A 14,528-nucleotide genomic window follows, 5' to 3' on the forward strand; every position below is an offset into this window, starting at 1 on the left:
ATTAATGTTGAGCGCAAACTGCGCTGATGCGGCCATGTCTGAACCCCCTCGGGGTCTCAGACCTTGCCGCTTCTGCCTTTACGGCAGAACTTAAAATATGGCAAGCGGTGAGTGCCGCCACCCCTAGACCGGCTCCCTGGAGCCTCCATGGCTCCCGCCCGGGCCGCGACAACCCCCGCCACCTGAGCGTCGGCCGCGGCGTTCTCCGCGACCCGGGTGCCGGCCACGGCAGAAAAAAACGTGCCGCACCGCGGTAACCGAAGCCCGCGGGGAGCGCCGCGGCATAACAAGGTCAGGTTCACACTGGGCACACAGCTCTGTGATTCTGGCCCTGTCAAGTCTATAGGTGAGGATATTGTGCCTGTCCTCCAGCGTTGCCAAGTCCACGAGGGGTCTGTACATGGGGTATGTCTCCATCTCCTATTCATCTACAGCGGTAGGAATCTAGTGGACAAAAGAGTGAGGAGCTGGTCTCAAACTGAACAATGGAGCTACAACTGTCGTTTGAATCCTGTAAACATGTAATGGGTCAGTGTGATTTGTCCAGTATGTGCTAATATCTCTTGTGACGCAGCATTATTCCAGGGCCTGCCTCCCCCCTGAGATGGTGTCCGGCTGTCCTGTGTGGAGGGACAGCTGGAAGTGAGGTAATTCTGCTGACGTTATGCGCCGTTGCGAGAGGCGGTTGGGAACCATCTCGCAACTCCTCATTGGTTAACATTGGGCCCTATGGGGTACAGTGGCCAATGGTGGTCTATGCCGGCGATGACGATATGCACCGCAGCGGACGTGACTGCCATTTTCTATCTGATTCCTCACTTGCTACCTGACCTTCCATAGGAGAGGACCTACACTGCATGTGCTGCTGTGACCTGTGTCTGGAACCTACCATGGCCCGTGTGACCAGGGAAAGGGCCTCAGCCTTCACATCGGAGGAGTTGGTCCCTCCCCCAGTACGGACTGCTTTATTGGCCTCCAGACCAACATGTGAGTACACTATGGGCACGATGCATGTGGCATGAATGTATGGAGTTGTGTGTGTGAAGGCCTCATGTAAAGGGGGGTGAGTGGATGTTCTCTTGGCAGCATACAGGTTGTGTGCTGGGCCATGTGTGTGCCAATGGTGATGGGAACGGGTATGGTGGGCCATATGTGTAACAGGCAGGACTGTCTAATGGTATTTTCCTGTGTGTATTGCCTCTGCAGGTCAGATCCATCAAAAGAAGGGTATATGGCGTGCCATCGCCAAGGAGGTGCGGACCCTGGGGTTCTATGGCAGGTGGAGCACCCATTGTCGCAAACAGTAGAAGGACCTGAGATGCCAGGCTTGGAAGATGGCGAAGGCCCAGCTGGGTAATGGCCTCCCAACGAGAAAGGGGTGCCCATCGAACCCTGTCCCCCCTGATGGCCCGCATACTGGCGGTGGCCTATCCAGAGTTGAATGGACGCTTGAGGGCATCACAGCAGCCACTAGGGGGTGAGTACAGTGTCCATCATTACAACTTGCGCATGGTAGGGTTGTATCCGGGTGGTGGATGTGTGTCAGCGGGTGCCCCTAGGCCAGGCCTGACATTGCAGTGTAGGTCTCCTAGTGGCTAGGGTTTTAAAGGGATAATCCTGCTACCAAGCTCGTAGGCATCCACCACTGGTCAGGGCTGCGTGGGTCCCAGGTGTGCTGCATTTGGCGGTGTGTGCCCCTCCCCATGCCTTGGTGGCAAGCTATTTCTCTGGTAGTGCAATGCATAGTGCATAGGGCTGTTCCCTGTGTGTGAGTGTGCTGTGTACGCCAAAGGTGGTGTTGGTTTAGCCATTGACCCAGTGTATCCTTTGTCTCTTCCCCCCCTTTCTTGTTTTGTCATCCTGTCCTTATGTGCATTAGCATCATCTGGCGGAGGAGCAGAGGCACCGGCGATGGAGGGAGCTGCATCTCAAAGGACCCAGGAGGCAGGGTCCACCAACGATGAGGGCACTAGTGGGACGGAGGGAGAGGGGAGCACCTCGGCGGAGACTGGAGGGGACACTTTAGACACAGATACCTCCTTTGATGGAAGCTCCCTAGTGGTGGCGGGCACATATGTGACCACCCCAGCTACATGTACAGCCGCCACCCCCGTACCAGAACCGCTCTCCTAGTAGCCCCTCATCAAGTTGCCTGTGCCCGCTCACCCAGGAGGGTGGGCATCTCCTTCGCCCAAGGCATCTCAGGCCCTGCCCCAGTTAGCCCTGCTGCCCTGAGTGAGGAGGCTATTGACCTCCTAAGATCCATCTCTGTAGGGCAGTCAACTATTGTGAATGCCATCCAGGGGCTGGCAGCCCAATGCAACAATCTAATGCATTCCTGGAGGGCATTCACACTGGATTGGCGGCCCAACAGAAATCGATTCAGGCTCTGGCCTCCTCTCAGATGGCAGCCGTTGTCCTTGTTTCTACCGTCCCCCTTCCGACTTCGACTGCACAGTCCTATTCTCCTCAACCCCAACCTATCTCAGGCACACATACAGATGAGCATGCACACAAGACAACACCCAAGAGTGTCACAGGCAAACACAAGCACCACACTTCATCCCACAGGCACTCACACAATCACCATCCAGTTGCAGACACAACAACATCCACTATTTCCGCTGTCTCCCCCTCCTCCCACTCCACCACCTCCCTCCCAACCACGTCCACACTCACACCTGCATGCACTATATCATCATCCACTACCAGCATCATCAGCACACCAAGCAGAACACACACCTCACTGGCGGACACAACCACAACATCCATGCACACATCCTCTGCGTCCTCTCCCACTGTGTCTGTCCCCCCTCCTAAAGTACACAAACGCAAGCACTCAGACACCCAACAGCCATCCACCTCACATCAGCATTTAGCCCATGCACCTGCACCCAAATCTAGCAGACAGACACCTCCAAAAACCTCTGCCTCATCCTCCACTCCCATTCCTTCTCCCGCTTCCTGCCCAAATGTCCCTATAAAACTGTTCCTATCCACCATTGACCTCTTCCCTACCCCTTCCCTCCCGTCCTGCACATATGGCCAGGGTATCACAAACCCAGCCAAGCACCCTTCTACACAGCCCACGGGCCCAGTCCTAACCTCATCCACTCGTGGTGCAAAGGAATCCAGGCCACATGTACTGAAGAGGAAGGAGCCTGCACCAGCCAGCCTAAAGGGGAAGGAGCCTGCCCCAGCAGGCAAGAAGGACAAGGAGCCTGCACCTGCCATCCCAAAGGCCCAGGAGCCTGCACCAGCAGGCAGAAAGGCCAAGGAGCCTGCACCAACTGGCAGAAAGGCCAAGGAGCATGGGCCAGCAGCAGTGACGGAACCCCCACCACCAACCATAGTTGTGCATCCATCTGAGGGTGCAGGGGATGTGCAGGAGCCGCCCCCCACCAGCAGCACCACCATTGTGCATCTGTCCGAGGGTGCAGAGGATGTGCAGTAGCCTCCCCCCACCAGCAGCACCACCACTGTGCATCCGTCCGAGGCTGCAGGGGATGTGCAGGAGCCTCCCCCAACCAGCAGCCCCACCACTGTGCATCCGTCCAAGGGTGCAGGGGATGTACAGGAGCCTCCTCCCACCAGCAGCACCACCACTGTGCATCCATCCAAGAGTGCAGGAGCCTCCCCCACCAGCTGTACCACCACAGTGCATCCGTCACTGCCAGCAGACGCAATGTAATCCTGCCTCCATGGGCTGCTGTGTGGGCTGCCCCCTCAAGAACCAGTGAGCAAGACACCCACTCAGGAGTCTGTGGCCCACCACTCCCTAGGACCAAGAGCACAGGGCATGTTGCCCCCTCCAGAACCAGTGGGCAAGACACCCACTCCACAGACTGTTGCTCATCACTCCCCAGGACCAACAGCACAGGGCATGTTGCCCCTCCCAGAACTAGTGGGCTAGTCACCCACTCGAGAGACTGTGGACCATCACTCCCCAGGACCAAGAGCACAGGGAATGTTGCCCCTTCCAGAACCAGTGAGCAAGACACCAACTCGACAGACTGTGGCCCATCACTCCCCAGGACCAAGAGCCCAGGGCATGTTGCCTGTGGCCATGTGGAACACGCAAATTGAGGACTGGGCTGTGTCCCTTTTTCTGTAAATTTGTATATATCTGTTATATTGCCTAACTTATTATTTCTACTGTGTTAATCGTGTTACAAAACACTTTGCTGAAATCGTTTTGTCCTTGCATTTTTCAGCCGATTTAGGGGGGTAACTTGTTTTCTTGGGCAGCTGGTTGTGTGAATGGAGTGTCTGTATGGGGTGTGTGTTGTGCATGTGTGTGTGTGTCACTGTCTTTTTTCTCCCCTCCTCCCTTGTGTGCTAGGCGGCTGTACTCACCGTTGTCGTCTTTGCCGGCGTTGGTGTTCGTGGTGGAGCAGAACGTAGAATATCATCGGAAAAACATGCAGTTCTGGTTCCATGGTGGTGTGGTTCTTCCCTGTGTCTCCAATGGTGAGTCCTTTCACTTCTGTGCAGTGATCCACCAGGCTTTGGATGTCATTGGTACCACCCCAGAAAAGTGGTGGTTTGCAGGGTCATAATATGGTCGACAGAACGTTCAATCAATCAGTACACTTGTAAAGCGCGCTACTCACCTGTGAGGGTCTCAAGGCGCTGAGGGGAGAGGGAGTGCTGCTACTGCTCAAACAGCCAGGTCTTGAGTAGCCTCCTGAAGGTCAGCAGGTCTTGGGTCTATCGTAGGAGCAAGGGGAGGGTGTTACAGGTCTTGGCGGCGAGGTGGGAGAAGGATCTGCCGCCAGTGGTCACTGTTTGGATGCGAGGGACGGTGACGAGGGCTAGGTCGGCTAAGCGGAGCTGGCGGTTCGGGTGTAGAAGGTGAGTCGTCTGTTGAGGTAGGCTGGACCGGTGTTGTGGAGTGCCTTGTGTGCGTGGGTGAGGAGCTTGAAGGTTATCTTTTTGTTGATGGGGAGTCAGTGAGGTCTCTTAGGTGGGGAGGGATGTGACTGTGGTGGGGTACTTTGAGGATCAGGCGTGCAGAGGTGTTTTGTATACATTGTAGTCGTTTAAGGAGTTTGGCCAGAGCTCCCGCGTAGAGGGTGTTTCCGTAGTCAAGTCTGCTACTGACGAGGGCCTGGGTGACTGTTCTTCTCGTTTCTGTGGGGATCCACCTGCAGATCTTGCGGAGCCTGCAGAGGGTGTTGAAGCAGGAGGAGGAGACGGCATTGACTTGCTTGGTCATGGAGAGTGTTGAGTCGAGGATGACGCCCAGATTGCGTACATGGTCGTGGGTGTCGGGGCTGCTCCCAGTGTGGTCGGCCACCAGGAGTCATCCCAGGCTGAGGGGTTGGCAGCGAGGATAAGGACCTCCATCTTATCCGAGTTCAGCTCCAGTCTGCTGTTCTTCATCCATTCGGTGACGGCCTACATTCCTTTGTGGAGATTGGATTTGGCGGTGAGGGGGTCCTTGGTGAGGGAGAGGATTAGTTGGGTGTCGTCGGTGTAGGAGATGATGTTGACGTTGTACAGCCAGGCAATGTGGGTGAGCGGGGCCATGTAGACGTTGAATAGTATTGGGCTGAGGGACGATCCTTGGGCTACGCCGCAGATGATCTTGGAGGCTTTCGATCAGAATGGCGGGAGGCAGACGCTCTGGGTTCTGCCGGAGAGGAAGGAGGTGGTCCATTCCAGAGCTTTGTCCCTGATCCCTGCATTGTGGAGGTGTGCGTGTAGGGTGCGTGGCAGATGGTGTCGAAGGCGGTGGAGAAGTCCAGGAGGATGAGGGCCGCAGTTTCACCATTGTCAAGCAGAGCCCTGATGTCATCAGTGGCGGCGATGAGGGCAGTTTCGGCACTGTGGTTGCTGCGGAACCCTGACTGGGATGGGTCCGGGATGTTGTTCTCTTCGAGGTAGTGGGTCAGTTGTCTTTTGACGATATTCTCAATGACCTTTGCCGGGAACAGGAGCAGGGAGATGGGCCGGACATTCTTGAGGTCTCTCGGGTCCGCCTTCGGTTTCTTGAGTAGGGCATTGATCTCTGCGTGCTTCCAGCTCTCAGGAAAGGTCGCAGTCTCAAAAGAGATGTTGATGACTTTGCGGAGGTGGGGTTCGATGGTGGCACTGGCTTTGTTGAAGATGTGGTGCGGGCATGGGTCTGACGGAGAGCCGGAGTGGATAGTGCTCATGGTTTTGATGGTGTCGTCGACTTTCACGTTGGCCCAGGCGAGCAGGGGGTCGTCGTCGATGGTGAGTGGGGAGTCTGAGGTGTCGGTGGTTGTCAGGGTGGTCTGGTTGTTGAAGCTGTCGTGGATGTCTGTGATCTTGTGGTGGAAGAAGGTGGTGAGGGAGTCACACATATCTTGCGACAGTGGGATGTCGTTGGTGTTGGAGCTGGGGTTGGAGAGTTCCTTCATGATGTTAAAGAGCTCCTTGCTGTTGTGTGCATTGTTGTTGAGGCGGTCTTTGAAGGAGGTCCTCTCGGCAGATCTGATGAGGTGATGGTGATGGCTGTAGGCGGCTACCGCCGTGGTGGCTGTTGTTTCCACCCTGGCGGTCGGTGTGGTACATTGGCTGTCTTTCCGAGATCATTCCGCCATGGTCATAATTTGGCGGTAGTTAACGCCAGCCTGTTGGCGGCATTACTGCCACTTTATCACTGACCGCCATGGTCATAATGAGGGCCATAATGAGTGGCTCAGTGGATATGGTGCTGGAACTCAACCTCACCCCTTACCTTCATCTAGGGATGACAGAGCTAAGGACCCTCTGTAAACTAGTTAAAATTAAAAGTGGTTCTAACCCTACCAAGGTCAAGCTCCGGGAGCTCTTGGCAGAGTACACCAGGGACCACCCTACTGAGGCGGAAGACCTCCCCTCAGATGGAGAAGAAGTTAAGGATCAGGAGGTAGAACTCCTACCCTAACTAGGGAGACCAGGTTTCCAAGACCCCTGTCTCCACAAATCAGACTCAGAGATTCTGGTTCTTCAACAGGGGGGTCCAGTTCCTCTGTGAACATTGAGAGCAGCCTCAATGAGAAGGACATCCTTTTAGCAAGGATGGCAAAAGATTAGCTTTGCAGAAACAGCTCCTAGCTATAGAAAGCGAAAAAAAGAAATGGGTTCAGCACCCATAAACAGTTGCAGCAACAAAGTAACTAGGGACAGAGAGTATTCTGACACCCCTAAAATCCCTAAAGGGATTGTCCCCAAATATGAGGATGGTGATGACATCACCAAGTGGTTCATATCCTTTGAGAGGGCCTGTGGAACCAGAAGATTAAAAAAGTCTCATTGGGGAGCTCTCCTTTGGGAACTGTTTACTGGTAAGTGTAGAGATAGGCTTCTCACACTCATTGGTGCAGATGCTGAATCCTATGACCTCATGAAGGCTACCCTGATTGAGGGCTTTGGATTCACTAATGAGGAGTATAGAATTAGGTTCAGGGGGGCTCACAAAACCTCAAGCCAGTCCTGGGTTGATTTTGTAGACTACTCAGTGAAAACACTGGGTGGTTGGGTAACTGAAACTGAAGTGCATGACCATGATGGGCTTTATAATTTGTTTATGAAAGAACACATTTTAATTAACTGCTTCAATGAAAAGTTGCATTAATATCTGGTAGACCTAGGTCCAATTTCTCCCCAAGAATTGGGAAAGAAGGCAGACCACTGGGTCAAGACTAGGGTAACCAAAACTTCCACTGGGGGTGACCAAAAGAAAGTGGGTACAAAGCCTCCCAAGGAGAAAATGGGTGACACTCCGAGAAGTAAGGTAAAAGAGTACTCTGTGGACCCCCAAAAACCTGTCCAGGTGGGTGGGCCCCAAGACACATCCCAAAACAAAAGTGGTTACCAGGGTAAGAACTGGGATGCCACTAAGACATGGTGCCACAACTGTAGACAGACAGAGCACCACACCAAGGACACTTCTTGTCCCAAAAACAAAGCCCCTAGCAAAACCCCAGGGGTGACCAGTGTAGCCATTGGGGATGACTCCTCAGGTGAGGAGGTCCTCATAGCCTTCAACTGGAAAATGGTCCTCACAGGTGAGTTGGAGATTCTAGAGGGAAGTAGACACTTCCACCACCTACAGGTGAATGGAATCCCAGCCACTGCCCTGAGAGACACTTGTGCCAGTCACAATATTGTGCATGACAGGCTGGTGCTCTAAAACCAGTACATCCCAGGTGAGACTACCAGAGTAAGGGTTATCCCAGACACGGTCACTCATAGGCCTGTGGCTTTAGTGTCCCTAGAAGTGGGTGGGACTTTTAACTGGAGAAGGGTGGTAGTCAGTACAGACCTTCACCTTGATTGTCTCCTTGGAAATTACCACCCAGAGGTTGGTCAGAGCCCAAGCGAGGAACTGGTCCAGTGCCAGTCCACTCCCAAAGATTCTGGAGGTGCCGGCCCTGCAGTAACTGCAAGTAGGCCCCAGAAGAAAAAGAGGAGAAAACAGTGCAGGAACGGTGGACAACCTTTAGCCAAGGTTCCAGTATGCCAAGGAGTTTCTGCTCCAGTAGGGGGGAACTCCAAAGGTGGCACCGGTAAAGTCCAACCTAACCCACAAGAAGTCCTGACTAGTCAGGCAACTGTTAAGCATGAGTGGGTGGCTCCACAGCTAACACAAGAAAGAGTGGAAGAAGGGTGTTTACTACAAGATGTAGCATCCCCCCCACTTCACCACAGCAGACAGGCACCCTGAACCCAAAGAAGCCTATAACTTAGCCCCTTCCATTGTTGGTGAAGAGCTGAAGGTGTGGTTCTGGGCACTGACAGCTGTTAGTGGCCTCTGCTGGGTGTTAGCCTTTATAGCTGCACTGTCCTTGGCATGGTGGTCTGACCCCATGCCAAATAGCAAGTTAGGCCCCCTGACCCTGTTGGTCATGGTGGCGTTACTCCAGCTGCGGGTAACCTCTTTGGGTAAGCTAGGAGTGACCCTGGCTAAGATAAGATTAGCAGAGTTGGATACCTATAACCCCAAATAGAGAGAATGGGTGAAGACACTAAAAACATAGACAAGAGGCAATTCAGACTAGGTCCTATCACTGTGGAAGTCGGTCAGTTCCCCAGAGGGAATGACCTGAACAGGAGGATGTAAGGCAGAGTAGGCCCTGCAACAAACCAACCTGTTTTCCTTACTTTTCCTCGCCTGACAGACTAGGAAGACTCTCCCAGCTTTGGCTAAGTCTCCTGGCCTGTGGGCTTGGGGGGGGGGACTTTTGTAGGAAAATGGTTCTTGTTGCAGTTTTTGCTTGATATTGATGCTGACTTGAGTGAGAGTATGCTGGGACCCTGCTAACCAGGCCCCAGCACTAGTGTTCTTTTATTAAAAATGTACCATTGTTTCCACAATTGGCACACCCCTGGCACAGAGATAAGTCCCTTGTAAAAGGTACCAGTGGTACCAAGGGCCCTGTGACCAGGGAAGGTCCCTAAGGGCTGCATCATGTGTTGTGCCACCCTAAGGGACCCCTCACCTAACACATACACACTGCCATTGCAGATTGTGGGGGTCATTCTGACCCTGGCGGTAAATACCGCCATGGTGGAGGTTGGCGGTAGCACCGCCAACAGGCTGGCGGTGCTCCGCCGGGCATTCTGACCGCGGCGGTACAGCCGCGGGCAGAAGCGGAAAGCCGGCTGTGTACCGCCGACTTTCCGCTGCCCATGGGAATCCGCCATGGCGGCGCAGCTTGCTGCGCCGCCATGGGGATTCTGACACCGCATACCGCCATCCTGTTCCTGGCGGTTCGCCCGCCAGGAACAGGATGGCGGTATGGGGTGCCGTGGGGCCCCTGGGGGCCCCTGCAGTGCCCATGCCAAAGGCATGGGCACTGCAGGGGCCCAAGTAAGAGGGCCCCACAAAGAATTTCAGTGTCTGCTTTGCAGACACTGAAATTCGCGACGGGTGCAACTGCACCCGTCGCACCTTCCCACTCCGCCGGCTCCATTGTGAGCCGGCGTCCTCGTGGGAAGGGTGTTTCCCGCTGGGCTGGCGGGCGGACTTTCGGCGGTCGCCCGCCAGCCCAGTGGGAAACCCAGAATGACCGCCACGGTCTTTTGACCGCGGTACGATCTTCTGGCGGTTCCCGCTTGGCGGGCGGCTACTGCCGCCCGCCAAGCTTAGAATCACCCCCTGTGTGTGTTGGTGGGGAGAAAAAGGCAAATTCGACATGGCATCCCCCTCAGGATGCCATGCACACAAACTACTGCCTGTGGCATAGGAAGGTCACTCCTCTAGCAGGCCTTAAAGTCCTAAGGCAGGGTGCACTGTACCACAGGTGAGGGTATAGCTACATGAACAATATGCCCCTACAGTGTCTAAGTCCATTCTTAGACATTGTAAGTACAGTGTGGCCACATTAAGTATATGGTCTGGGAGTTTGTCAAAACGAACTCCACAGTTCCATAATGGCTACACTGAACACTGGAAAGTTTGGTATCAAACTTCTCAGAATAATAAACTCACACTGATGCCAGTGCTGGATTTATTTAAAAAATGCACACAGAGGGCATCTTAGAGATGCCCCTGTATTTTACCCAATCCTTCAGTGCAGGGCTGACTGCTTTGTGCCAGCCTGAAAGTCCAGTTTCTCTCCCCTTGGGGTGAGAACCTTTGTGCTCTCTGGGGCCAGAAACAAAGCCTGCACTGGGTGGAGGTGCCTCACACTTCCCCCTGCAGGTACTGCAACACCTAGCAGTGAGCCTCAAAGGCCCAGGCTTTGGGGTACAATGCCCCAGGGCACTCCAACTAGTGGAGATGCCCACCCCCCTGACACAGCCCCCAATTTTTGCGGCAAGTTCAGGGAGATAATGAGAAAAACAAGGAGTCACCCCCTCAGCCAGGTCCAACCCTAAGGTGACCGGAGCTGAAGTGCCCCCCTCCTTGGAAAGTCCTCCATTTTGTTTTGAATGATTTAGCCCAATAGGGATAGGGATGTGGGGAGGGAGCACAAGGAGGGTGTAGCCACCCTCAAGGACAGTAGCCATTGGCTACTGCCCTGTGACCCTAACACACCCCTAAATTCAGTATTTAGGGGCGACCCTGAACCCAGGACTTCAGATTCCTTATGACCTACAAAGAAGAAGGACTGCCTAGCTGAAAAGCCCAGCAGAGAAGAAGGAAGATGACAACTGCTTTGGCCCCAGCCCTACCGGCTTGCCTCCAACTTCAGAGAACCTGCTCCAGCGACACGTCCTGTGGGCCCAGCAACCTCTCCCGACTCAGAGGACTGCCCTGCAATTACAAAAGATCAAGAACTCCCGTGGACAGCGGACCTGTCCAACCAAAGAAAGAAGAAACCATCTTTAAAGGGACTCTCACCTCACTCCAGAAGCGTGAGTCCACACCACTCTGCACCCGACACCACTTGCCCATGTCCAGAGAAACCAACGACCCAGAGAGGATCCCCAGGCGACTCCGATGATGTGTCCACCCTGGGCTAGCCTCTCTGCACCCCCACGACGACGCATGCAAAGGAAATCCCGAGGACCCCCTGACCGCGACTGCCTGGGATGAAGATATCTGGCGCCTGGAAAAGCACTGCACCAGCAGCACCCAGGCCTGTGAGAAACCAACCAATAGTGCAACAGTGACCAGCAGGCGGCCCTCACCCTTGCCCAGTCAGTGGCTGGCCCGAGAAGCACCCCTGTGCCCTGCCTGCAACGTCTGAGTGGCCCCCGGTCTCTCCATTGAATCCTATTACAAACCTGATGCCCTGTATGCCCACCGCCATTCTGGCTTTCCCGCTGGGCTGGCGGGCGACCGCCAGAAGGCCGCCCGCCGGCCCAGCGGGAAAGCGCCTTCAACGAGGAAGCCGGCTCCGAATGGAGCCGGCGGAGTTGAAGGCGTGCGACGGGTGCAGTGGCCCCCGTCGCGATTTTCAGTGTCTGCTTGGCAGACACTGAAAATCAATGTGGTGCCCTGTTAGGGGGCCCCTGCAGTGCCCATGCCATTGGCATGGGCACTGCAGGGGCCCCCAGGGGCCCCACGACACCCGTTACCGCCATCCTGTTCCTGGCGGTGAAAGCCGCCAGGAACAGGATGGCGGTAAGGGGGTCGGAATCCCCATGGCAGCGCTGCTTGCAGCGCCGCCGTGGAGGATTCCCTGGGGCAGCGGGAAACCGGCGGGACACCGCCGGTTTCCCGTTTTTGACCGCGGCTGTACCGCCGCGGTCAGAATGCCCATGGAAGCACCACCAGCCTGTTGGCGGTGCTTCCGCGGTCGTTGGCCCTGGCGGTCGGTGACCGCCTTGGTCAGAATGACCCCCTATATCTCATTTTGATAGTCCCTCAAAAGCTTTTCCTTTCCCAACTTGACCTCTTCCCTCCCCCTCCCCCTGTCCTGCCCGTATGAGCAGGGTACCAAGGACACAGCCCAGCACCTCAGCCAAACAATCCACTGGGACAGTGGTAGTACCACCTACTTGTGGTGGTAACAATACCACACCTACATTGAAGAAGGGGAAGGAGCCAGCACCACCTGGCAAGAAGGGGAAAGAGGCTGTACCACTAGGCAAGAAGGGGAAGGAGGCTGCACCACCAGGCAGGAAGGGGAAGAGCCCATCCATCCCTGCCAGGAAGGGTAAGAGATCCACGCCCTGTGTGCTGGAGGAGACAAAGCCCTTTACTCCAGCAGAGGCTGTCAGGGTGACACCTCCACCACCTCCAGCTGTCTCGGGTCCCCCACTGCCAGCTGATGAATTGCAGCCATCAGAAAGTGCAGAGGCTGCCGAGACGGCTCCTCCATCCACCACTACACTGCAGCCATCAGGAAGTGCAGAGGCTGCCCAGGAGGCTCTTCCATCCACTATCACATTGCAGCCACCAGGAAGTGCAGAGTCTGCCCAGGAGGCTCCTCCATCCACCACCCCACTGCAGACGTCAGAAAGTGCAGAGGTGGCCCAGGAGGCTCCTCCATCCACCACCACACTGCAGCCATCAGAAAGTGCAGAGGCGGCCCAGGAGGCTCCTACATCCACCACCTCTCTGCAGCCATTACTGCCAGCGGACGCCATGTAGTCCACACTCCATGGGCTGCTGTGCGAGTTGCCCACTCCAGTACCAGTGGGGTAGTCACCCACTCGGGAGACTATGGCCTTGCACTCCCCAGAACAGAGCAATGGGCAAGTTGCCCCCTCCAGAACCAGTGGGCAAGTCACCCACTCCAGAGACTGTGGCCCTGCACTCCCCAAGACAAAGCAATGGGCAAGTTGCCCCCTCCAGAACCAGTGGGGTAGTCACCCACTCGAGAAACTGTGGCCTTGTACTCCCAAGGACAGAGCAATGGGCAAATTGCCCCCTCCAGAACCAGTGGGAAAGTCACCCACTCCAGAGACTGTGGCTTTGCACTCCCCAGGACAGAGACATGGGTATGGAGCCCCCTCCTGAACCAGTGGGCTTTTTCCCACATTCGGCTGAGGTGTCCCCCGCCCCCTGAGGTGCCTGCCTAGTTGCAAACTGATGCCCTTGCAGTGTACTATCCGGATGTGGTCAGGATTCGAGTTGGGCCTTAGACTGTGTCCTGTGGCCATGTGGGCCCTTTGAACATTGGACTGGGCAGTGTCCCTTTGTGTAAATGTGTACATATCTGTTTCATTGACAAATCGAATTATTAATTTTGATTTTGATCTGATTACAATCACTTTGGTCAATTCCTGTTGTCCCTGCATTATTCTGCCATTTTTCAGGGACAAATTGTTTTACGTGTGCAGCTAGTTGTGTGTATGGTGTGTGTGTGTATGTGTGTCACTCTCGTTTTCCTCCCACCCTCCCTTGTGTGCTTGGTGGCTGTACTCACTGTTGTCGTCTTTGTCGGCGTTTCAGGTGGAGCATAACGTAGAAGATCTTTGGAAAGACTTGCAGTTCAGGTTCCATGGCGGCGTTGTTCCCTGTGTCACCGATGGTGAGTCCTTTCTCTTCAGTGATGCGTTTCCGGGGGGCTTTCAATGGCATTGGTACCGCCCCAGAAAAGGTGGCGGAGTGATGTGTCTTAATATGATGGGCCGTACTTTGTCTTCTGCCAGGTTGTTGTTGGCTACCACCGTGGTGAGTGTTGTTTCTGCCCTGGCGGTCGGTGTGGTGCATTGGCTGTCTACGGGAGTTATCACTACCATGGTCATAATTTGGCGGTACTTACCACCAGCCTGTTGGTGGTATTACTGCCACTTTATCACTTACTGCCAGTGTCATAATGAGGGCCATAGTGTGCTGTTCTTAAACTCAGAATGGTGTGTCATTTTTCATAGTGGCCAGCAACACAGTATATGTATGTTGGCCCAGGGCTCCATGATGTTAGTGTGTTGGCTTAGTCACTGTATTAAATGGCCAGGGATGAGGTTGGTCAGCAGATGACTACCCAAGTGTATATACATGTCTTTGTTGCGCTGAACGGTTGGAAACCAAGCTTGTAATGTGTTCACTTTGGATTTTGGCTTGTACTAATTGTAGACAAATTGAATGACAATGAAAAAATAGACAAATATTTGCAGTGACATATGGCTTTTTCCACTCTTATGTCCATACAGGTCAGTGCCCAACTAGAAAGAAA

At 54.6% G+C, this 14,528-nt stretch overlaps 1 protein-coding gene across 1 annotated transcript; it reads left to right on the forward strand.

Moving 5' to 3' along the window:
* Nucleotides 1–6,661: 6,661 nt before the first annotated feature.
* Nucleotides 6,662–13,000, forward strand: LOC138254293 (brain acid soluble protein 1-like). The gene is made up of 2 exons (XM_069205813.1): nucleotides 6,662–6,880; nucleotides 12,440–13,000. The coding sequence occupies exons 1-2, from the start codon at nucleotides 6,662–6,664 to the stop codon at nucleotides 12,998–13,000; spliced, it is 780 nt and encodes a 259-aa protein (XP_069061914.1).
* Nucleotides 13,001–14,528: the final 1,528 nt, after the last annotated feature.

Source organism: Pleurodeles waltl, chromosome 1_2 (assembly GCF_031143425.1).
Source record: "Pleurodeles waltl isolate 20211129_DDA chromosome 1_2, aPleWal1.hap1.20221129, whole genome shotgun sequence".
Taxonomy (NCBI): Eukaryota; Metazoa; Chordata; class Amphibia; order Caudata; family Salamandridae; genus Pleurodeles; species Pleurodeles waltl.